General features: G+C 39.7%; 1 protein-coding gene across 1 annotated transcript in view; it reads left to right on the top strand.

The window, feature by feature from the left end:
• MCTP1 (multiple C2 and transmembrane domain containing 1) overlaps positions 1-26,361 on the top strand; it is a 288,956-nt gene that overhangs the window by 237,527 nt on the left and 25,068 nt on the right. The window contains 1 exon segment of the mRNA XM_071729851.1: positions 9,106-9,159. Coding sequence (XP_071585952.1) covers positions 9,106-9,159 — 54 coding nt within the window.

The following is a 26,361-nucleotide window of genomic DNA, read 5'->3' as shown; positions in this document are numbered from 1 at the left end:
CACCAAGTGCTTCAGAACCATTCTCTGTGTAGTACTGAGGTTTTTTTTGTGCTTGAAGTCCAGAAGTCATATTCTCCCAGGGAGCCAGCAGTGATTCCTAGCTGAGGATGAAATTCTTAGGATGAATTTATGGCAAAAAATGAGTATCATTGTCCCTGTGTCCTAGCAAGAGAGCATCTGGAATATGTCATTTGCACAGGGTGATACCAAAGGGTGTTTCCAGGTTGGCAATTACATCTTGACTTAATTTTTATTGTGTTTACCTGTGAAGTTTTTCCTCTCTCTGGTCTGGTGGCAGCAGGAGCAGCCACAAAGTCTCCAGAATGGGAGGGAGAGTTGGGCACAGGACAGAATGTGTGTGGAACCACTCTGACTCATGTCAGCTCCAAAAGTCAGGGGAAACGTGGCTGGTTTTGTAGAATGATTTCCAGCATCACGCAGGGAGGATTTTGCTCTCTGTTTGCTGGCCTCTGACTCGTGTTCTCCTCTGCACCTTGAAATAGAAATTGTCCCTTATTCTGTTTCTGCTCCAGCCCTGCCAGCACAGCAAACTCCATGAGCTTTTCTTAAAAACCTGCAGCCTTGCCTCACTTTTTTTTTTTTTTTTTCCCAAACCAGGCAGCATGGCAAACTTGCTCCCTGCTTGTTACCATCAATAAAAACGAAGTTAGGAGGAGGGCTTTTTGCAAACAGGTCATCAGCTGCCTGTGTCTTCAGTCCTGGTGCTACCAGAGCACAACAGACCACAGGCAACACGTGCCTGAACATTAAAAAGTCTGCTGAGAACCATTAGCTGTCTTCATGCAGCTGTTTGTTCTTTCTATATGATCCTCAGAGTCAGGGACAAAAAAAAAAAAAAAACCCACACCATGGTGCCCCACTTTGGGTCAGGGTTTTGTTGTGTTTTGTTGAGTTTTGTTGTGTGTGGTTTTTTGTGTGGGTTTTTTTTTTTTTTTTTAATAAATCAGACAGGGAATATGAAAATGTCAGATTAATCAAGCATTTAAATTTTATTAATCAAGACTAATTTTTATGAGTGCAAATAATCGCTGAAGCTGGACAAATTTGCTCTAGATTGCATCAGAAACATAATTTTAATATTTAATGGCCTGCTGAATTTAAATGGAGAATTATCTTTGTGAAACATGCTCTTCATAATTTGCCATTAAATGAGAAATGAACAAATCAACATAAATCTTACATAAAGGTTATTTAACTAAATGTTGCTACTATAAATATTTTAAATGCATTATGCACTAATTTAGCAGTCACACACTGCACTGTGCAAAGATGTGAGTTGGGCAGAAAGAATTTCTCTCCTGCAAAATAATAGAATGTAACCCAACCCTGCAAGTGGCTATTGGGCTGTACGTCCCCCAGTATTGTGGGCATCTAAAATAAAATGTAAGTTCACTGCACATAGAGGCATTTATTTCTCTCAGATTGTTTTAATGGTTTTTATCTTTTGATTGAGTTTGCATCAAGATGTGCGTGGCAGCAAGATTCACTTGACAGTTTGCAGTGGCTATTGTAAATAATCAATATTATATAATAACTGGCTAGATTCAAGGAAAAATTCCCATACATGTGAGATTTTTGTTAATCTTCATTTTAGTTTTCTTTTACTCAAGTGTATTTTAATTCAGCCTAGACTTTATGAAGTTGGTTGTTGTCCTGAAGTTTTAATGTTTTACCAAAACATATCAATACCTGGAAAAAAAACCCTAAAATATAATAATATGTGTATATCTAATATATAACAACATATAATATTATATACAACATGTTTTATAATATACATACTATAATGTATATACTATATGCTATTATATATGTAACTCTTTATATAATATATATATTACATTTTCATATAAAATAACACAGCTTTTTCCTACCAAAAAGCTTGTCAGCTCCAAATTTGAATAAAATATACTGTGTCCTGTTAGAATCTGAAAACTGGAGTAATAATAACAGTGAAATCTGGTGCTGACCCATTGTATTGTAAATAGGGGAGTTTATTATGAGGTTTTGCCCATGAATTATAGCTCACAAATTTTGGAAAATGTGTCTTAGTTTTAGTAGTCCAGCATTGTGTACTTAGCCAAGCAAAGAAGCTCTTTTTTTTTTTTTTTTTTTTCATTTCCTGAGCTAAAACTGAGATGTTTTAAGAGAGATGTGACATTGCAAGTATTCAGTACATACTGAAGCCTTTAGATGGAGACATACTTCAAATAAACCCCTAATATTCAGTTCACATTGCATTGTGGAAATACATGAAAGAGCTGAAATAAATGAGTACTGAAAGAAATATAGGGGGAAAAAAAGGCCTCCTACTTGTGCCATTTTAATGTCAAAAATTACTTAGTTTTAAATACATTGGCAACTGAACATTGAGGGCACATAAAGCTGGCAGCAGGAAAAAGGTTGCATGTTCCTGTATAATAAACTGTATTTACTGCCCATGCACATTGCCAAGAAATTTATTGTACTGCAGATAAAAATGCTGTTGTTGACAGTAGAGAACTACATGTAATCAGTAGCATGCATCAAAAAGCATCTGATAGCCATATTAAAGTCTCATTTCCTATTAAGAATCAGACTGAATAGCATGATCACTTCCCAGAATGAGCTAACAAAATGCATTCTGTAAGAAGAAATAATTGTATTTGAGTGTCTCTGTAAAAATCAGGAAGTATTCTAGCAGTACAGTACTAATGCTTTTCTTTTTAGTCTGCTGTCTTCTGTACATCAATATATTCAACCTTACTGGCAAGCTTATCACACTAATTATTATTACATCTAGTGGCTCAGTTATCTTGATGATTACTGCAGATGAAATACCCCAAGGTCAAAACATTATTAATATAAATCAGGTTTGGTTGTATTCCAGATGTACTACACCCTTAAATCAGAATCTGTTAATTTGATTTTTATTTTCCTTATAAATGGGGTATGAAAAAGGTGGAAATTATAATTAAGCTGTATCTCCTGCCAAGTTTCTCCTCAACAATCCCATGTAGGAAGCAGATGCCACTTTGGGAAAATGACCACAAAGCTGCTGCTGCAGTGGGGTCATTGGCCAGGGATGTACCTGGAGACGCCTGGAAATGACCTGAGAGAGAAATCCCAAGTGGTTTTTTTTCACCCTTCTTAATCCCCAGGCTTCCCACACTTCCATATTACATTTAAACATAAACCCTGAATTGAGGGGCACACAAACATGGAGTACAGTTTATGTAGGAATTAGGAATTAATAGGAATTAACATGAAATCCACACATTCCTGTGCAGTACGATGCTGACCACAGACATTGCACATCTAAAATGTGTTTAACTTGTAGTCAGATCTCACTCCCTCTTTCCATTTTTTTATTATGAATGCTAATACCAGTCTCTGAAAATACAAACACAAACCTTTGCAGATATTTTGGCACCATTGATACCGAAAAAGAGTTTTTCATTTGAAACCATCAGTGTTTGAAAGAATGCATCTAATAAGATATAAACTAATCTAGGGGAATTCCTCACACTAAAGAAAAGCATTTAGGCAGGAGTCATCAGGATTATCTGGAAAGGCAGTGTCTGTCCTGCTTGGGTTTTTTTCCCTTTATTTTGCCTATTATTGCAGAGAAGGTATTGTCAACATGTGAAGGCATCTCCTGTGCAGGTGGTTCTCCTGGACCAGCCGAAGAACTCAGAGCAGAGGACATCTCACAGGGTGACTTTGCACATTTTATTTGAGAAAGGTCAGGATGATACTAAGAGAAAAGCAGTCATAGAAGGGTTTGGGTTGGAAGGGACCTTAAAGATCATCTTGTTCCAACCCCTCTGCCATGGTCAGGGACCCCTCCCCCAGCCCAGGTTGCTCCAAGCCCCATCCAGCCTGGACTTTAACACTGCCAGGGATGGGGCAGCCACAGCTTCCTTGGGCAACCTGTGCCAGTGTCTCACAATCCTCAAATTAAAGAATTTTTCTGATGTCTAAAACCTAAGGACTTTTCTTTAGCAGTGATGTTAACTTTTCATGGGGTCTTTGGATTCAGGAGTTGTTGTGAAGTTCTCTGAAATCATGGTGTTTTGATTCTACGTGCCTGTAAGTCACTGGAATCCAACCACAGTACAGAAGTAAAAATTAATTACTTTCTCAGAAATCTTATCCTGTTTGTTAGCCAATAGAGCATCTTTAGGTTAAATGCAGGTGGCAGCAAATGGCCACCTTCCTCAGGGGATACTGTTTTATCCCACAGACACTGGGGTTTGCCTTGGCATGGTGTCAAACCCAGTGTCCTTGTGTCCTCCTGGTGACCTGCTGTGACACAGTTGGTACCCTGGCAGATGCTACTCCTCTCCTTTCCCATGGATTATCAGCCCTAAGATATTTATAGCTGGAGTTCCTCAGACAGGGTGGGGATGGATCAGGAACAATGGCAACACACAAGAATCAGCCTGCACCCTCTTCCTGATTAATGGGGTCTTAATGAGGCTTTTTATAGGTTTGGTTTTTTTTATTTTGGCACAGGAAGGGTCTTGCTTTGCAGCATTTAAACATCACCTGCTTGCTGTGTGGCCATGCAGCTGCTGACATGCTGCATTTGAGGCCCTCTACGTGTGTTTTTTAAAATGTCATCTGTATTAGTATTACATTCAAGGGACAGTACCAAGAAACAGGTTCTTTCAAGACCTTCTACCAGTATGCAGCATATAAGTCTGTGACAAGTGACATTACAGAAGGTCATGTCACTTTTAACTGCTTGCATTAGATCTTTCTGATTTCCCCAGTGCCCTTCCTTTGTTTGATTAATACTACTTGATTTCAAGCAAGGTATTGGAAGGCATAATTTAGAGTGAGTATTCTAGGGGCAATCTAAGATTTTTGCCATAGAACTTTTAATAAAATAACTCTAATGTTTCTTTTAATCTTCACATGCTTTTTCCTGTCCTCCCTCCTTCTCTATCTCCTTCCTCCCCCCCATCATACCTCCCTCAGGTACAATGCTTGACACAGAGATAGGAATAACTCCTGTGTTCCTTCAAACCAAAGCAGCACATGTGCACTTTATTTGAATAGCAACATGGCAGAATCAAAGGAGAAAAAAAATTCCATTGTGCTTTTTTTATTTTTTTTTAGTGTTCTTACTACAATGTTAAACTGAAATCTGTTGCTCAGATTCACTGTGCCTCTCTTGAGCAGCCTTGCTTTGTTCTGAAGGGATAGACTGTCCTTAAGTATAAGGGGTTTTTGTAAGGCTTCAGCATAACAATTCTTCATATATCATAAGATTATGAAGAATCTACTTCACTTACTTTAAATTGTGACAAAGTTCTGAACACAATTGTTTTCTGGGTTAAATAAATTGTATTCTTGTTTCCATCTTGCCTGAATATTCATAGTGGGTTTTCTTTTATCTCTTCTCTTTATTACCAAGAAAAGTGAAAGCACAGGCTGAATTTCATACACTTTAAAGAATTATGTGTCCATCCTGGGCGTAGGAATATTTTCACTATGTTTTATTTTACTACAGTAATTGAATTCTGTTTTCCTTTCCAGGCAATTCGGTACTCTAAAACTTAATGTAATTGATGATATGACTAACCTAGAACAAGAGCATAGACTGGCAGTGGCTTTTGAATTAAAAAAATGGAATGGATGAGCTGGAAATCGGGGCTCAGACCTGGGCTTCAAGAGATTTCAAAAGACTTTTTGTGTACTTTGAACAAGTTAACATTTTTCCTCTCTATAGAAGCTTGTAAGGTAGTTTGAGATCATTAGATGGGGGAAAAAAGAAAAAAAAAAAAAAAAGTGAGTCTGAAGTATTATTACTGTTCAGATAATTTAGAATGGATATTGTTGTGGAAGTGATTTCCTTGAGGTGCCACCATTTGGAAGAATTCTAGAGGTTTCCAATTCAACTGATTTTCTCCATGCTAACTTTACAGCTAATCTGAGGTAGGCATTCTGCTGTTCAGTCTTGTCAACACAAGGAATTTCTGGATATACATAGAAGAGATCTTTAAATGTCTGGGGATTATTAATGTTGAAAAGTAAGAAACCTAGTGAGTTTAGTCAGCTCAGGCGTAGGCAGTCTCAGAGTCAATGGATTTGGGTTTTATGGATTGGGCTTTAGTCACCTAATGATGTAATTACAGACTTTTTTTATGTGTGTGGCAAAACTGATTTAAGAGGGTTTCCACCTCTCTGCAGTTCTTAGCAGCTTGTTTTCATCCTTGCTTCTCAGTTCACCATTTTCACATTTTATTACAGTAATCCTGGACCTGCTCCATGAATTCGGCCACTGAAACCATCCATATCAGAAGTTTTAGGGTGGTTTTGTTTTGTTTTAAAGATTTAAACCAGCCCATTGATGCAGGGGGCATTTACAAATACCTCTGCAGATGTGGTCAGTCAGGCTCCTCCTGCTAAAATTGTTCTGTGCAGGAAACAATTCAAGAGCAATTGTCCCTTAAGTGCTTGAGTCCTGCTTCTTCCTCGTGCCTTCAGACAAGTTCACTCTTCACTGATTGCTTCTACTCTTTCTTTTCATAGAATCACAGAATCCTAGAATGGGCTGGGTTGGAAGGGACCTCAGAGCTCATCAAGTCCAACCCTTGCTCCACTCCCCCCGTGGTTCCCAGCCCATGGCACTGAGTGCCACATCCAGGCTCTTTTGAAATATCTCCAGGGATGGAGAATCCACCCCTTCCCTGGGCAGCCCATTCCAGTGTCTGATCACCCTCTCTGCAAAGAATTTCTTCCTAATATCCAACCTAAACCTCCCCTGGCAGAGCCTCGGCTCTGCCAGGGGAGGTTTAGGTTGGATGTTAGGAAAAAATTCTTAAGATCATGGCTTCTTGTCTTACTGATACCTGCCTGGGAGCAGAGCCCGACCTCCCCCTGGCTCCAACCTCCTTTCAGGGAGTTGGAGAGAGTGATGAGGTCTCCCCTGAGCCTCCTCTTCTCCAGCCTCAACACCCCCAGCTCCCTCAGCCCTTCCTCACAGGAATTCTGCTGGATCCCTTCCCAGCCTCCTTGCTCTTCTCTGGACCTGCTCCAGCACCTCAATCTCCTTCCTGAGCTGAGGGGCCCAGAACTGGACACAGGACTCAAGCTGTGGCCTCCCCAGGGCTGAGCACAGGGGCAGAATCCCTTCCCTGGACCTGCTGGCCACGCTGTTCCTGAGCCAGCCCAGGATGCCATTGGCCTTCTTGGCCACCTGGGCACACTGCTGGCTCCTCTTCAGCTTCCTGGCAATCCAGACTCCCAGGTCCCTTTCTGCCACTCTGTGCCCAGCCTGGAGCTCCCCATGGGGTTCTTGTGGCCAAAGTGCAGGACCCGGCACTTGGAATGTTGAACCTCATCCCGTTGGGATCAGCCCAACTCTCCAGTCTGTCCAGGTCCCTCTGCAGAGCCCTCCTGCCTTCCAGCTGATCCACACTCCCCCCCAGCTTGGTGTCATCTGTGAATTTGCTAATGGTGGACTCAATCCCTTCATCTAAATTATCAATGAAGATATTATTTTGATTCTAAGCAGCTGGTAAACAGAGAGGCTTTTCCTCCTCCCAAATCCCAGGCTTCTTGTTAGAGGTGTCTGGACTGGGCTCAAACAAGGATGAGCAGGTGAAACTGGACATTTTTTGCACTGTGCAGTTGACTTGCATGTACAGAGTGCTCAACTTTTTGTGCATGTTAAACTCTGTGTAATGTTTAAATTTTTCATGGGCCCAGGTAACAGGATTAGCCATGATCTTCTTGATAGTTGAGCAAACTCAGGGAAGGGCACTTGTTGAACACACTTTTCTTTCTGAAGTTCTTCTGTTCCCTGAATTTGGATCTTGGAGTGTTGAAGTCCTTTAGCTCTTGCATGTGGGTTTGGATTTGATAATACCCTTGCAGTTGTGTTTGGGGAAATTATTATAAAGCTATAAATTTAATGTGTTGTCTTTAGTGACAAGTAGACTAAAATTCTAGCTCCACCTATATGACAAAATATTATTTTGGTTGGTGGCGAGCCTGTAAAATAAATATTGATGTTTCATATCAATGAGTTTTTCCTTCTCCCGACCTCTTCATGCATATTTTATGATGCATAGCATACATTTTTTGCATCCATAATATGACACTGGGCTAGATGGATCTTTTCTGACCTTCATTATGGCTGTTCTTATATCCTAACAAGTACTTAAATATAAATAATAATATGAAGAGCCACATTATTTTCTGCTTATAAGGAGCTATAACTTCATTTCTATTCCACTAACAGAAGATTTTTGCTGAAGCACAGGCTGGTGACTTGATTGCAATGTTATGAGAGAGGGGTTTGTGAGTTTTAAGCCTGAATCTGCCACTGACCATCTTCAGAAAGTCTTTTAATCTCTGTGTAAACTAGATTTAATGGTGGTACTTGTCATGCCCATGCTGTGATAAACAATTATTAATATTTGTAGAATGAATTGAATGTTCTTGTATATTCCATAGTGTTAGACTGAATGAAAAATACATAGATGCAGACATGTGGCAACTGCAGCTAGCAAGGCATGTGCAGAAAGTTAGATGCACAGATTGTATAAAATCACTATTAAGAAATACAGTGCTAATGCTGATAAAGCATATGGTATATATGGTTATTGTAGATTGTAAAGAGATTAGTACAAATTCATTCCCAGCTTTGTGTTCATCACAATCTCTTGTTGAATGCTGCAATTTCTATTGAAAAGCATTGCAGGTTTCTGTAGGTAACTATAAATTTAAAGCAAGCCTTGGTGTGTGCTGCACAGGCACCAGTGGAGCTGACAAAGGATGCCTTTAGTTAAAAAAAAAAAAAAACGTACCTTGAATTTTGAACTACCTTTTAAATGCTTAAATTGTCAAACAAGCATTTTGTGCAGAAAGGGGCTTCAGTGTATCATTCCCTCATGTAGGTCAGTAAAAGCTGTGCCACTTTCCTAAATGTGAATCTCTAGATCTGGTGGGTTTTTCCTAGGTGCTTGTTTTCCTTCTGTGCATTTATTTCAGATGTTAATAAAGTTTTCATCTACAAAAGGTTTTGAGTTGACAGAACAAAACTCTTCCTTTTTAAATCATGACAACTACTACTGTTTCTGTCTGCAGGTAGTGGAGGACATGCTAGAGGACGAGGAAGAAGAGGATGACAGAGATGACAAGGTAATTATCTTTCCTAGCACATGGGTATCTGGGGATGGGAGAATTTAGACATGACACTGTTTTTACAGACAGTTAAAAAAGGAGTTGAAGTGTTTTAGTCCAGAAAATTGGACAGAGCTGTTTATCATCCTAACAATGCTACAGTGTGTTGCAGGAAAGGATAGAGGACTATAAATCCTTTTTTTTTTTTTTTCCCTTGGTCCAGAGCTGGGTCAAATATTTTTTCTGCCAGGAACAAAAATAATTCAGCCTGTCTGGAACTTGATAGCTCTTGTGAAGATAACTGCAGTGACAACTGTGTTTGAAGGACAAAAATTTGTCCTGTCTTGAGTATCAAAAAATAGGGCTGTACTTCAGGGGGGGAGGGAAAAAAAAAAATGGTGTAAAAATTGCAACTCCATACTGGTTAAAGGTGGGATATTGACATCTGTAATTTTAAAAGAATTGCTTGCCAGAAGAATGTCTGAGGTAGTTTGCAGTCTGTATGACATTTAACTCATAACAATGCTGGCAGGCATCAGCTGGATGTGGAGTTGGCATCGTGTCCCGGGATGCTGTGGCTGCTCATGGAGCTGCTTGGGCAGAAGGGGTTCAGTTGGGTTGAGGATTTGCAACCACAGTAAATAGCTGCTCATTTCCACATCTTACTGAGCACAAACTAGGGGACTGCTTGGGTTGGTTGCCCCCCAACCCCCAGGGAGAGGGGAAAAAGTCAGAGAAAAGAAATCAGAATGACCTTGCCCCCAATGGCTGGTGCTGGTGGGACAGCTTTGTGTGAGATGAGAGCAGTGGAGGCAGCACTGGTGTTGCTGGTGTTATCATGTCAGGAAGGGGATATTTGTGGAAGAAAAGAAGAGGGGGGAAAAAAAAAATAGATAATTTTATGAGAACTCTGCATTAAAATAGAGATGATTTTGACCTTCACAGATGTTCACCCACTTCTGTTGTAGTAAAGCAATGAATTTTCTTTTTTTTTTTAAGGAGAAAAACAGTGTATCTTAATTTATGCCCTTGACCTTTGCTTTTAGTTGAGATATACAGTTATATACCACTGTAAGAATTCATATGCTGGCAGCAGCATTTGAAATGTCAGAAAATTCACCATGATTAGTTAATCCCCTGAATGATTATTTTTCTGTTAGCTAACACCCAAGATCTGAGAGAAGATAAAAAAAAAAAGAAAGGAGTACTTTCCTTGTTCCATTGCCAGCTCAAACATTTTACAAGTGACAGAAAGTTATTATGTTGAATTCTTCTATACATCACTTAAATCGTTAGCTACATCATTTCAGAATCAGCAAACACTGTGGTAGCAGAACCTTCTTTTACAAAACACGTTTGAGATAGTTTTTAACACTAAATGATATGAGCATACACTTCTGGCAATAAAATATATGATTTATTGCAAAGGTCAGTCCTGTAGCTGTGGAGAGCTTGTATTTTAGCTCAACATGCTGGCTTCAAATCATCATTTTTTTTCTGATAAACACTGATCTGCCATCCATTTCAGGCCATTTTCTCCTGTTCCTTCCTGCTTTATTATTAGAGCTGGTGCAAAGAAGTGTCATCCCAGGAGTGTGTGTACTCCTGGATATTTTAATCACTGTGATTAGCTCACAAAGAACAGTGCTTGACTGCTTGTAGTTTTAGCCAGCCCATAGAGTTACCCATTTAGATTTTTTTTTTTTTTTGAAATTGCTAAACAAATTCCTTTAAAAAGGGAAGGTGAGGATGGGGGGTCAGCCCCCCCCACACACAGAACCCAACAGCTCTCTGGTGATTCACAGATAAAGGGCAAAACATACCCAAAGAGAAATATCACTCTAGGTTTCAGTGTTGTGATCTAATATTCAGCTTCCTCAAACTGACACTGGAGTTCAAACATTTTTTTCTAGATCTAGTTACCAAGGTTGAATAAAAGTGAGCACTGACATTAGTGTGTGCATTCAGCGAGCCCTTTTATTGAATATTTAAGAGATGTCTCTCTGTACAGAAGGTGTTTAGGTTGATTTTCATAAATTCAAAGCTGTCTTCATTAATGCAAACGTTTTGAGTCCCAGTGATTGAATATGCTGCTTGAATGGAAAAGCAAATTACACTTTTTAAAATAAGCCTGTATGGACTGCCACATTCAGAACTTTTTCCACTGGGGTTTGTTTGGCACTGGCTTAAACTGTAAAAATGTAAGCATGTAGTTAGGACTGAGCTGTTTGATTAGAAGCTGGTAGGGTGTTTTTTGCTTTCTGGTGCACTAAGCATGCTCTGTTCACTATTGCTACTTTTCTTGCATCTTTTGTCTCAAAATTTGAGGGTGTGGTTTTGCATTATTTTCATTCATGCACGTGTTTTCTTAAATCTATGTGCAAAAATGAAGTTTTGTGAGAAAACAAACGCACATTTTGCAGGACCAGGTGGCAGTGGCCTCTGGCTTTTATTATCCCCCTGTTTTTTCAGATGGTATAATATAAAAGTCAGGTAAATGGGTCTTCTTATGCGATAAAAGCAGAAAGATTAATACACGTGCCAAAGTCTCACTTTAATTGAAACTGAAGCATATGTTGCAAGAATGCAAAATATGCCCCAGATGTTTGACCATGGCCAGTGTCTCTGCTCTCCCTGATTACCACAAGGCAGCTATTAGTCCTGTAACCTTTGGACTTAGCAGTAAATGGGGTATTACATGGCACAGAACTGGAGCACCTGTTTTCCATTCAGCAAAGACCCCTGGCAGGCTTTACCTAAGCCTCTCCATATGTTTTCACTTAGCAGATTGTTGGGTGATTATGAAAAGTGTCTTTCTTTAGAGCCAAGCTTAGGTATTAGTCACTTGGCTCCCAGGGAAAAGGGCAGCTCTGGATCCTTGATGAGGTCCGTGCAGGCATGCCCTGATGTAGGTTATGGGATGTGTGTGAGAGGGATGTGGCTTCACATCCCCAAACTGCAGTAGTAATAAACTGAGGATGATGAATGCTCAATTGTCTGCAATTAGTTAAAGTAATGTGTTTCACTAATAGTGGTGTGTAATTCCGAGAGGAGTTTGGACGTGTCAGGCTTGCGCTTGCCATGCTACAGAGTCTCATCCTAATGTTCTGGATTTTAGTGAGTTTTTGGTTTTTTTCCAGCCTTTGCTGTAATTAAGGTAGACTGGACTGTCAGCTTGAGGTCATAGGGTGTTTCTTTGTTTTTCCTGGAGAACATTATCTTTCATCTTCAGCTGCAATCTGGCTGATAAACTAAAAAGGCAAGTGAACTTCTTGATGCATCTGTTACAGAATTATGCTTGACAGTGGAACACTTTTTTTCTAATATTGTTTCTTTGTCATATCATGTATTTAGGGACTGAAAAAAACATTGTAGTTTCTGTGGCTCAAGCATTTCTCCTTAGTTTCAAACTAGTTTTCCCAAGAAGTAGCACTGGATTCGGCATTCCACATGTTCTGCACCACTTGCTAAACCTGTGCCAACCACAGATTTACAGTTTAATCTGATTTCTCTCCTCTCTCTTTTTTTTTTTTTTTCTCTCCTTTGGCTCCCTTCCAAACAGTGGCTTACAGAGCATCTGAGCAAATAAGGGTCAGTTGAACTACATGAAGTCATGTTATCGACAAAATATCAGAAGGGTTTTACGCAGTTATGTTATAATAATGTGGTGTTCAATATGCATAATCCATGTACATAGGATTTTAGTCTGTCTTTTAAGAAGTTCAGGTGCACTTTTCCCCTAGTTTTATTCTTTGAACCGTCTCGAAGTAAGATTTCAGAAAACCATGAAGAATTTCAGCATTTTGCAGAAAGCCAAGCAGCCACAGTGAGCAATGCTGCTCCTGCAGATTCCCCATCCCTGGCAGTGTTTAAGGATGGTCTTTAGGGTCCTTTCCAACCCAAAAAAGCCTGGGAATCTATTCTTTGATTTGATTTGATTCTATGATTTAAGTGGAAGAATACACATGGTATGAGAACTATTTTATTTTGCCTTTTTATTAACAGGAACACTATTTTATTAATACAAAACATCCAAATAATTTACACCCTCAGCTACTCTCTCCCTAGGCTTTCGTGCTTTGAAAAATTCTTTGTAGTTCTCAGTGTTATTATGTTCCAAGATAACTAGAAGCTTTTTATAATGAAAGATAGCTGAGCCAAATTAAAATATGTTTTAAAGCTTTTAATCATACCTGCTGAGAGGTACTAACTTTGCTTTCAATCCAAGGCATGTTCATAACCTGGCTCAGAAGCATGCCCTGAATGATTGCCAAGAGCAGATCATGAGGAGAAGGAAGGATAACTATAATGTACCAAGGTTTTTTTATATTCTATAAAAGAGAGGATTGTAATCTACTGCAGTGGCAGTTATTTCCTATTGAATAAACAGTGGAAACACAATCAAGAAATATTGAGTGGAGTGAAGAAAAAATTCCAGAATTAATAAACCCATGGATTCACTGTTAAATTCTACATGAACATAGCACCTGAATAGTATCTGTAAATAAAGGAATAACAGTGGAAAGTGCTGCCCCCTGAAAACTTGGGGGGACTCTGTGCACTTATGAAATCTACCTACAACACAGCAACCTGGAGTATGTTGCTGCAAACTTCTCAAAAACTCAAACTTTTCAGCAGAGTTTGGTTTCTGCTCAGTCTACTCGTTCTCACAGAGGTGGTGATAGAACCATGTGGTGTATATATAAAAAAATTTACATTATGGGTAGGATGATGATGGTTCAGCCCCTACACTAGACTATGATGGTCTGATGGTTGGATCACCCCAAAGCCACATCCATGGAGTTACTTTTACCTGGATATACCTTGGATGAGGTGGAGCCTTTGCAAAGAGCAGTGTCCATCCTGCTCCCAGTGTCCTGGGTTGCTGGGTGGGCTTCAGGAATGAGGCATCCACCCTGGCAAAAAAAAAACAAACAACTTGGACAAGCCCTCTGAGAGGGTTTGGTTTTAGCAATATCAGGCTCCCTGTGCAGTCCTGAAATACTATTAAAATTAGTGGAGTAAAAGGAGTGTTACTGAGATCAGAATCTGAGATTTATATCTGAAGTTTGGCACTTGAGGAGGTGTCTGTGAGAGACTCCCTGGGGGACCCTGGGTCTATAAACTGTTGAGTGAATTACTCTCATCTATGTATGTGGGTTTTTTTTTTTTTTTCCACCTGTGACTAATATAGTGTGGGTAATGTTCTTCATTTATTAAATAACCCAAGTATAATTCAATAAATTATTAAATCAAATGAAGAATATGTCTTAATTATGTTAGCTGTTTCATAATGTGACATAATTTTGCCCTACGTTTTTTTCTACACTTAATATTGTTTCTTAATATAACTAAGAAGATTGAAATTCTTGAAACTGAGCAAAGTTTTGTCTTCACTAGCTCCCCGAAATGTGGCTTTATAAAATGAGATGCAGTAAATAAACCTGTGTAGTCTTCTCTGTGACTCAGGGGAGATAAATGATGAGTGTTGAAGGAAACAAGCAAGAGGTTTTACTGCTGGCTTCTTTTGGAAAACTTCCTACATGTGCAGGTTGGTTTACTCCTTATCTCCAAAGGCATCCATCTGTTATGTGGCTTCAAAAGCAGAAAGAATGGACCATTCCTCATTCTCCAATAGAATTTTTAAAAATTTAATTTCCCACAGACTCATGAGGAGTGGGTTCTGTGTAAGTCACTGCCATGAACCAGTTGTGACTGTAAGAGAGCCATGAAGTTATTCAGCCACAGACTCACAGAGGGGTTTGCATTGGAAGGGACCTCAAACATCATTCAATCCCCACTCCCTCCAACCACCCAGCAGCCCAGGTTGCCCCAAGCCCCATCAACCTTTAACACTGCCAGCCATACAAACACTGATTGGGTATACCTGTGCAACGATAATTTATAAAACACAAGGAATCATAGAATCCCAGACTGGTTTGGGTTGGAAGGGACCTTAAAGCTCATCCAATGCCACCCCTGTTACTCTCTACAACTCCCTGAAAGGAGGTTGGAGCCAGGGGGGGGTTGGGCTCTTTTCCCAGGCAACTCTCAGCAAGACAAGAGGGCACAAGAGGTCTCAAGTTGTGCCAGGGGAGGTTTAGGTTGGACATTAGAAAGAATTTCTTTCTGGAGAGGGAGATCAGACACTGGAATGGGCTGCCCAGGGAAGGGGTGGATTCTCCATCCCTGGAGATATTTCAAAAGAGCCTGGATGTGGCACTCAGTGCCATGGGCTGGGAACCACGGGGGGAGTGGAGCAAGGGTTGGACTTGAGGAGCTCTGAGGTCCCTTCCATCCCAGCCAGTTCTAGGATTCTGTGATTCTATGATCATGGTCAGGGACCCCTCCCCCAGCCCAGGGGGCTCCAAGCCCCATCCAACCTTCAACACTGCCAGGGATGGGGCAGCCACAGCTTCTGGGGGCACCCAGGGGCTCAGCACCCTCATCCCAAAGGATTTCTCCTCTCCATCTCCCCTCTTGCAGCTCCAAACCCTTCCCCCTCGGAGGGTCCCATCCCTCCAGGCCCTTGTCCCAAGTCCCTCCCCAGCTTTCCTGGAGCCCCTTCAGGACCTGGAAGCTGCTCCAAGGTCTCCCCATGGGATCCTTCTCTTTTCCAGCCTCAACACCCCCAACTCTCTCAGCCTGGCTCCAGAGCAGAGCTGCTCCAGCCCTCCCAGCAGCTCCAGGGCCTCCTCTGGACTCACTTCAAGAGCTCTGTGTCCTTCTGCTGAGGGGGACCTGAAAATTTATTCACATTTATTCATGGCTCCCCATTTTAGCCTTCCAAAGAGCAGACCCAAAACTACTCTTTAAAATTTGTTCTACAGCCCTTAATAGAGAACAAATCTTCACCTAAGTCCCTCAAAAACCAGGGATGGTCATGGGTAGGAGACAACTTTGGAATCCTAGTAGAAGAAATGTGATGGTTGAGGCTGCTAGAGGCTGGTTGGAGGATGCTAGAAGGATGAGGGCTGCAAGAAGCTATTCTCTGGTGACAGACACGTGTCTGACACTGTACATGAAGCAACCTGGTCTAGTGGAAGATGTCCCAGCTCACTGCACAGGGCTTGGGCTGGATCCCTTCCACCCCAAACCATTCTGTGGTTCTATGAATGAGGATGAAAGGCAAGCAGAGAAGTTGCTGTGGGAGAAGATGGAGCTAAATGTGGCTCTCTGCAAAATGGAAGATGTTTTGTGGTGTGGGTTTTCAGCTGAGGCTTGCAGGACACAGCATTTTGGTGAAAATCCACCTTTCCAGCGTGGCGTGTGCCTTGCAGTTCACTAAAAAAGCTTGGAAGAAAAATCACGACCAAAACTACAAAACAACTTGCCAGGAATGTTCACTGGGGATTTCTGTGTTTTGTGGAGGAACATCCAAGGCTGCAGAGAGATGAACTGCAAGTTTTTGCAAACACCACGCATGGATGTTGTGAGCAGTTTGAAGTATCTCTGTGCCATGGGAAGATTTGGAATTTTTTACTGAGTGTTGATGTGTGGATCAGTGATGGAGCTGCTGGGTAGATCGCCCAGGCAAAACAATAATCCTGACAAAAATGAAAGAGGCACCTCTGCCCCAAAGAATTAAGTGGAAATTAAATTCCAGTCTCGAGGCATGTGGTATGGGATTTCAAAGTTGATCCACAAGGACAGGATACAACCTGGTAGAGAGCAGAGTCTGATGCTGCTCAGGTTTCATCTGCTGGCACATGAAGAGGTAAATTTGGCTTAAATCAAGCTTGTGGGCCAATACTCCATGTTACCAGCTTCATTCTACTTCCTTGTCATTCAATAGAGACTAATTTTATGCATTTACTGACAAGTACTAGAAAAGTTCCAAAGATGAAACAATACCAGGGCAGTTTGTCCTCTAGGGGAATTGTTGTCATAATCTGCCTCAGGAGACTTTTAAATGCTCTTCCACCCCAAAAAGGTGGTTGGTTCCACCCACCACAGCAGAATTTTGTGGGCATACAGCTTCTAAGTGTCAGGTAGAGGTCTACAGGCCTTCCAGAACAGTTTTTTTTACCAAGCATCTTCCCCTCCACTTCCCTGGAGGAAGCATGCATTTTGGGAGAAAAAAAAAAATAATCATAGAATCATGGAATTCCTGGTGGGAAGGGACCTCAAGGACCATCTGGTCCAACCTGAATGTATAAAAATATTGATAACTGGGTGACATCATCACGACCAAAAATGACTTTTCCCAACCCATCTTGCACAATCTCTTCTACTTCCTTTTGGAACAGAGATGTTAAAGGAGGCCTTTGCTGCCCTGTCTTTTGTAGTTTCCTGGTTTTGGTGTCTGTTGGCATCAGGTGTGCACCACATGTTCTTTGTGTTCCAGTACTTGCAGTCCAGCCTTAGAGACAATTATCTGATCATGTGAAATTTCAGTCAGAATGGTTCTGTAGATTTTAAAAGCATAACTGAGGGAAGAATGTATTGGTTGTAAGTGTGGAAAAAGTATGCATTTTTCTTGGTATCTACCCAAAGATATGAAAATAACCAGAGGTAAGTGATGGCTGTGTGAAGGATGAGGCTTTCTTAATTCCTGTGAAACTATCTCTGTTTGGACACCTCATGCATCTTGGTGGGAGGTGTGGACAGGGATGGATGCAGCAGTCTGCAAACCTTCTGCAGAAATTTACTGAAGCCAAGATTTCCCAATTCCCAGCTGCATCCTCACAGAGCATCCCAAGGACCTGCCATGGCTACTCCTGCCTGATGTGGACTCCAGGCCTGGAGATGAGTGATGAGGATTGATTTTTTTTTTTTTTTTTTTTTTTTTTTTATTTTATTTTTTTTTTTTTATTATTATTATTATTATTTTTTATTTTTCCTAGTGGATTTTCTGTGGATTGACTGAATTCTCTTGTTGACTCACACACCAAGGGTACAGACACCCCCCATGAGCTTTGTGGGAGCAGCTTGTTGAGGACCTTGAGGGAGCAAGAGCTGGAAGAGGCAGATAGAGGTGCAGACATTTAAAAAAAAAATAAATAAGTGCAGAGGCAACTTAGGGGACAGTGCTGGTCAGATGCTGGGTAGGCCTGAATGTGGGGAAGGGTGCCCAGACCTATGGCAGAAGAAGACAAAGGGTCCAGGAAGCCCCAGGTGAAGGTGGGGTGGGGAACAGGTATGGATTGAACATCGTGGAGGGAAATGCAGAGCTTACCCTAAATCTCAGATCCTTTAATGTCAGAGCAGTTGGCTTCACCTTCTCAGCAGTGCTGCGAATGTGCTCTTTGGTGTGCAATTCAGAAAGGCTCAAAAATTAGAATTTATGGCGTATGGAAAAGCAGTAAGTGGTTGTTTTAGCACCCTGGCTTAGCATTAAATGTGACTTAAGGAGTGAGGTTGTACCTGTGTTATCTGCATGATCAGCAAATGCATGTTTGACTGGTTTGGGAGCAGATGAGGTAACACGATAGGTGAACATACAGCTGTAGCAGTCTGATAATGCAGTGTTTTTATTGATTGTCTATCTGAGTAACTACACTGGGTATTAGGTTTGCTTGTCACAGTGCTTAGTGCCTGGGGTAGTAGAGCAAGTTACTTTTCCACTGAGTTGACCCCAAAGTCCTAGAGTCTTTCAATCAGACTCCTTGGATTTCATACCCTGGCAATTCCTTTCCTTTTCTAATGGGATATATTAAAGAAAATGTGTCACCTTTTGCACCATGTAGTACTAAATCAGATCAGAATTCATGCACAATTATGTCAGTGGAAATCTAATATTACAGACCTGCTTATCTCAAGATAGCACATGGAAAAATAAACGTGCACAACTGACAGATTTACTTGATTCTACAGATAAGTTATTTGTGAGTAATTGAGCTGAAGAATCTATGTGGTTTATTTCAGACATCTCAAAAAACATATAAGGAAAATAGCTAATAAATATTTAGGTGTTGTTTCTTTTTTTTTTTTGTCCTGTTTCCCTACCCTTTTTGACTCTTTCTTGGCCTACAGTAATGGAGTCCTGGGTGCAGGAAACAGATTTAATGTTAATAAACAGGTTTTTAAAAACAGAATGGGCACCTCTCATTTGCCTAATGTCACAGAAATCTAATGGCATCTAGGCAACACAGTGCTCTGTGGAAAAAAAAAGAAAAAAATGCAGTTTGTCAAAAAAGTGCTGCTTTCTTTTTTTCTTTAACAGTGTGAAAAAGCAAAAAAGCACCACTGCTAATCTGAAGCTCTCTTGAAATCAGAAATAGCAATTTAAGATTGACTGCTCAGCAGATGTGATTTTTAGTGGTTTACACAAACAAATGGTGCAATATCTCCTTCCTTCAGCATGCACTGCAGTGTGCTGTTATCCCTTTAGTGTATTACCTATAGTTTGAAACTAAATACAGAAAAGCTTTTTGTTGCCCTTTAGTTAGTGCTTAATTAAAGTTTTAGTTACCAACGGGGAAAAAGTAGGCAGAAATCCTTTACAACACCTTCTCTGTGGCTGAGTAAGGGGATAATTTGTGGAGGGATTTCTTTTTATTTTTTTATAAATTGTGATTTGGGGGAAATTTGAAATTTGAGGGCATGTGCACCAAGGCATCTTCCTGCCTGGTCTATGAAGTCCCAGGGATCCTGCCCTTCCCCTTCTCAAAGACCAAATGCTGCCTGAATATTTTAGATCAAAACCTAACATAGCAAGAAGATCAAGAAACAGTTTACTCAGCTATTTTTCTGAACTATAACACACATGCATTTTGATAGAGGAATGGTTTGCATAGTAATAGTTGTGGTTTCTGGGAAACCTATTAAAAATTAAGATAGTGTAGTCTGTCAGGGAAAGCTTGGAGCTGCATTATCTGAAATTACATTATACAATACTATAGGCCAAGAGCCACTTTGTTAGTAAATTATTTTTTCCAACAGCTCTTACATAATATAATCCTTTTGACCATCTTCCTCAGGATATACTGATTTAGAGGAAACTGTGTTCTAACATAGTTTTATTGTTGTTGTGGTTTTTTTTAAAGAAAAAAAATGCAAACCCCCCCCCAAAAAAAAAAACTTCTGTGCTGAATTTTGAAGTGTTTAATGCATAAATACAGAAATGTCATTTCCTGAAAGTGCTGAAGATGATTTTTTTCCCCAGTGAAACATTGCCACTGTTTTTAATAGCGGACAGAAAGTGTTCAAATGGCAGCTGCACAGTCCTTTTGTTGGTTTGCTTTTAGCAGGGCTAAAGATGCCTTTCTAATGAATCTAATCAAGAATGAAATTTTAGAAAGCTCCCCCCCAAAAACCTGGTGACAAACTGCTGGTAGTGGCTTTATGGGTCCAGTCAAGGAATGGCACAAGCCCTGGAGCCTTCTGGAGGAGTAAAAGAGGAAACTTCAACATGATTTATATCTCCAAATCAGTGTTTTGGTAAGGAACTAAAGTGACACCACAGACAGCCATGATCCATGGAATTTGAAGAAATACCATTTGTTTTTAAAAGCATTGAAATGCAAGGAAAAATAGAACATGATGAAGCATATAGGACAGAGGCAGCCTGGGTTTTATTCTAGATGACTTAATCAGAGTAGTTACAAAAATCAGAAAGTAATTATTGAACCCTAGGGAGTTTTTAAAATCAAATATAGCATGTTTTTAATCTACTTTTCCTGCCAATACACTGTTCAGTTTATTGTCAGAAGAGTGGAGGAAATGTCATTTGTTGGTGCTTTTTTTTTAAATTTTCTTGGCTTGCTTATCAAACCATTAATTTCCCACCAATCCCCAGATTGTCAGATTTTTGCTCTGCAGTTCACACTTTGATGTCAGCTGCTGAAGACCTTAACTAGGACACTGCAATGTCTATTTTCTTCAATTTTTTTTTTTTCTGGGGGTGGGAAAAAAACGTTTTTTAATATTATACTTGCAGGTCATTCACAAGTAATGCTTTAAGTACCTCAAGCAGACAGGAATGCTTTGCAGACTTTTCTTCTTTATTCTCATTTTAATACTGAGACATCACATCTGTGATTTCAGATTGTTCAGATCCAGCAGTCTGCCAATGTATCCTGAACCAGAGAGGAGAAAGAAAAGTCTTTCCTCCTCCCTTTAAATATTTCTTCTCTGTTTCCTCTGCCAAGCAGAGTGTGGAAGCCCTTGGGGGCCCAGAACATGATTGGTGTAATTTGTCACAAGTATTAATAGTTCTAGGAAATTACTGTTTGATAAGGAGCAGCACAGTGGAGGAACTCTTTGAGCAAATGTGGGGAAAAATGTGAGTCAGGGGAAAAAGGCAGGGGGAAAGGCAGAGAGGAGAAAAAGAAAGAAAATATCTTGTGTTTCACAGGGATGGAGACGTGGGGACAGTGGGTGAAGAATTCACAAGGACATTGTCTGCAGAGCTCTGTTTTTAGGGTGCACTCCATGCATAAATACAGTTTAAGTGAATTACATCTCCTAAGGTGACAAGCACACAGCAGTTTGGAATTTGGGGGCAAGTTAAGGCAGACTGGTAGATAAGCATATTGGGTAGTTTTGGGTTTTTTTCCCATAAAACACATTGTAGCTCAGAAAGCCCCAAGTGCTTGATGTTCAGAAATCCTATGGGGGGAAAGGACATCCAGAAGCATCCAGTCTCTGCAGTTTCACAACAGATTGCTTAAAAAGACAAGGTTAAAATAAAATTGTGTTGAAAACAGGTAAAAAGAATTTGACCGTATTGGACTAGCAAGTCAATTAAGATTTTTTAGGAAAAGAGGTAAGGAGGAAACAAATTAATTAGCTGAAGGGCAGAAAGGGTATAGGAAAGGATTTCTGCTGGGCCAGTGGAAAAGGAAATGCTGAAAAAAAAACATACCACTCGTACAGGAAGAGGGAAATAAAATTAATTGTTTAAAACCTTCCTGATTTCAGACATCCTCTAAGAATGTTTTCAGCAGCAGAGAACAGGCAAAAATACCAACTGAAAACAAAACATGCTACATTTCTAAAGACTATTTTGGGGGAATACTTGGAAGGGATGCTTGGATTATGAAAGGAATTACGTAATAATCTTGTTTCTTTATTGGAGATTTATTATCCAAAAGCATTATGGCAAAATAAAACTGAAAGGTGGAAGAGAGATGCCTTACACTTCCATTCTTAAAGCTGAAGAGGGGATTTATCCTCACAATTAATTTTTTTTTTTTTTTTAATCTGTTGTTCTCTGTAAGTGATAGAGCAGACTGGAAGGGAAAAGTGGCTGAACATGTGGATTTATTCCTCTGTTTAGACCAAAGATCTCAGGAGACTTCATGATCAGCCCCTGGGACCACTGATGTCAGGGAGCAGATACTCTGCATGTGATGGCCGTAGTTAAAAATGCACTTTTGTATCCAAAAGCCTTAATCTGTTTGCAGATCATAAGATTCACCACTCAGTCACTATTATTAGAATTATAATACAGATCTATGCCTTCATTTCAAGGCCTGTAATGATTATTTTCAATTAAAATGGTCCCCAGAGTCAGTATCAGGACTTGGACCCTCGAGATGGTTTCATGTACCTCTTGTCAGCTTCTCAGGAAGAGGGTTGGAGGAACTGTTTTCACAATCTGAACACGAAAAATGTTCAGGAAATATAGTATTATATTTTTAAAATATATGGGAAAACGAGAGAGTGGGATCCTGCCCTCCAGAAAACACAAGTGCCTGTGGTTTTATTTCAATATTCATTTTTATATTATTTTTAATAAGTTCACTTAAAAGGATGAGGTCTGCAGTGGCTCCCAGGCAAGCCAAAAGGATCCATTTCCTCCAGGGTGGAACTAAACAGCAGAAAGATTGTTGTAATTATGCTATGTAGTAGTGTTCTTCCTTGCTTTCTCCACCACTTATGTAGAGAGGAGTTAGTCAAGGACAGGGAAGACTCAGACACCTTGACAAATGGAGGTGTTATTTTTTTCCTTCTAGATACTATAGGTTTCTTTTGGGCAATATCAGTATCAGTATTTTTATTCAGAGTTTTATCCAAATGAAGCACATAAGGGAAGAAGTAATCAGCATACCCAGAGGCCTGACTTGAGTTTATAAGGTACAATATATTAACAGGTTGCTTGCTGTTAGGATTTTGGAAAGTTTTCATGCTTAGAGAATATTTTTTCCTTTTTCCTATTTTCTCTGTACAATTCTCCCTATGCTTATACCCCAGGAGAAGATTGGAACTGTGATTAGATATGCTGAATTACCTCCACCATAAAGTACACATAATTTTCAGCATTTAGTTATTGCTGTTGGTTTACAGGTTTAGATTTGTATCCAAACTGCCATAATGATGGCTGAGGGTTTTTTTAAAAATGTCTGTTGATAGTAGCATTTGTAGTTAACAGCAAGGAAAATTGGAAGTGGTGTGGGTGAGATTAAAACAGATTGCTTCTTCATAGCATTTCAGGTGAATAATTTTAGTATTTCCTTTAATAATGTGCATGCTTCCAAATGATGGTGCTTCTGTTTCGCTCCATAATATCAGGTGAGGTGGGGAGGGGAGAGCTCAGTGCAACTCTGGAATCAGCCAAGAGGGTTTATGCCACAGAAATGGAATATAAAAAAGTTGGAAACCAATGAGCATGTTTAAGGGTGTGATAAATAACAGCCTCTTGCCACTGAGAAGGTCTCAACCCCTCTGCATGCAGTGACACAGTGCTCTGTATAGGGGTGTCCTCCTCCTGAACAGGTCTGCTGGGCACTCATAAAATACAGCCAAGGACACAGCATAACAAAAAAAGTAGAACCTCCAAGTAAAATATATATATATATATACAACATACATATATATATATATATATATAATTATTACTTCCAGCTGTGGATAAGGTGGCTGTCTTTTTTTCACCTCTTTTCCGAGAACTGGTATTCCTTTTACTTTGGTTTAACTGAACTTGTTGCTTTGCATGCTCAGTGGTAGTTGGTAACTTAATGTTAGTGTCCTTTTGCTTCTGTCACCCACATCCTGTGGTGCAGGAAATTTTTGTTTTTCTGCACCCTGCTTCAAGTCAGACTCATCCTCTGGGGGTGCAGGCTCTGCTCTCACTGCTCCCCCCTCCCTTTCCTTGGTCAAACAACAATTTAAAAAAATCTAAATAATGATGGTATGAATATTAAAAATATGATAAATTACTAATGTGGATGCTGCTACTAACAAAGAGCTTGAGCCATCCCCATGTGTAAGTTTAGCAAGGCTCAAACACAACCCTGGAAGTGTTCCCAGTCCAGCTGTGCCACCTCCAGTTGCTCCAGGATCTTCCTTATGTTCCCTTTGCATTCTAACAACACATGGAGCACCTCTCCCAGGTGCTTCCAGGTACTGGAGGGAAAAACTATTTGCATAGTGTTAATATTTTCCTCTCTAGAATTAAATATTTTCAAAGCCCTAGAGTTGATGCAAAGGGAATGAGGTTTCGGGGCCGAGGGGATGCAGTTGGGTGCAGAGTGCTGGCTGCTCCAAAGCTCCAAGTCCCTGGGAGAAGGAAAGGAAATTTCTGCAATGTTTCCAGGGCACTGGCTGGTAGGATATGATTTCTAAGCTCACATAAATAAAAAAATAAGTAAATGCAAAATAAAAAAGGACGTTGTGTGGAAACAGGTTGAGATCAGGTTGATGGTATTTCAATTTCCCTGAAAACACTGGAGATCTTCTTACATGTCTGCTTTTGTACATCTTTTGCACAACACTGTAATAAAAGTAAATCCATTTCAAATCATGGACTGGCAGAATTCAAGAAAAGGAAGCATAAAAATAGCTGTTAGGATGAAAGTTGTGGTGTAAGTGACTGCTGTTACCACCATGGGTGTGTAACACGTTCTCTTAACCCCAGCCTCCATAAACAGAAAAAAACCCCAAAGCCAACACAGTAAAATTAAATAATTATTCATCTGGGATGCGTGTGGTTAGCCAAAAATAGAATAGTTTTTTCCTTCTAGGAGAAATCAGTGCTGTAGCTGGGAAATACATAACATTTTTTGTCCAGAAGGGTCATTAGAAGTTTTGTTACTGTATGGATGAGATGATTTTTTTTTTCTTCTTTTTTTTTTCTTCTTTTTTTTTTCTCTTTTTTTTTTCTTCTTTTTTATTTTTTTTTTCCTTTTTTTCCTTCTCTATTCTCTTTTTCTTTTTTTCTTTCTCCCTTCCTTTTTCCTTTTTCCTTTTTTTTTTTGGTGCATATCTCTGCAATCCTTTTCAGCAAGCAGGGGACTACACTTCTCAGTACTTGTTCTAGTCTACAATACCAGCACTTCCATCATTCTCTCTGCTGATTTCTTGTTCTACTACTACTACTCTGACACATTATAACAAAGATGCAAGTATCTCAAATAATAAACAGGGCAGCTCATGTATGTATTCTATATGCTTAATTTTGATAGGAACTTCTGCTCTGTATTCTGGCTGAAACTCTAGCTGTTTGAGTCCCACAAGAGATTTTAACTGTGTGATATTTTTGTCTGGAATAATGGAGAATTGTTCTACACACTGTTTTGATAATTTCCCAGGAAAATGATGGTGTATGTACTTAATTTTGCTCCCAGCTTTATTAAATTCTTCATATTAATGCTGTTTTGGCAGTGAGTTTCTCCAGTGAGTTTTGCACTGTATGGAAAAAAGAAATTTACTTTTATCAGTTTTACCTCTGCTGTCTTTCAAGTTCATGGAACATTTCTCTCTACTGCCTTGTGAGAGTAATTAAGAGTCCCAATTTACTTTCTTTAAGCCATTCATTATTTTAAATATCTTGATTATGTTCATTCATCTTCTGTGTAAATTAAAATGTCCTGGTACTTCCTGATGCTCATTGTCTTCTTTTTCTTCCCACTGTTTATGTTATTTCAGTAGCTTGTGTCTGCATTTCTTCTGGATCTGCATTTTTCTTTTTTAATTTCAGTTGCAGTACTTCTGAAATTATTTCCTCAGGCTTTATATTAGTGCTAGGTGAAGTTAAACCAGTAGTGTTAGTCATCTTCTAACCCTGTTAGCCCTCAAAAAATTGATGTCAGCTCCCTTAGTAACTGTCACCCATAAACTTGACATCTCAACCTTCCTGCTTTTCAACATAGATTAATAAATACATTAAATGACATCAGCTCTAGTACCAGACTTTATGATAGTTTCCTGATAATCTTTTGAAATATATCTGCCATTTTACCTCTTTCTGCTCCCTTGGTTTTTTTTAATATAGTTTTTTTTTTAGGGACAGTCAAAAGGATTTATTTAAGCACACTTTAAAATATAATTTGCTTT

This window comes from Heliangelus exortis, chromosome Z (assembly GCF_036169615.1).
Source record: "Heliangelus exortis chromosome Z, bHelExo1.hap1, whole genome shotgun sequence".
NCBI lineage: Eukaryota > Metazoa > Chordata > Aves > Apodiformes > Trochilidae > Heliangelus > Heliangelus exortis.
Note: the sequence above shows the minus strand (reverse complement) of the source record. Positions and strands in the feature narration are given on the sequence as shown.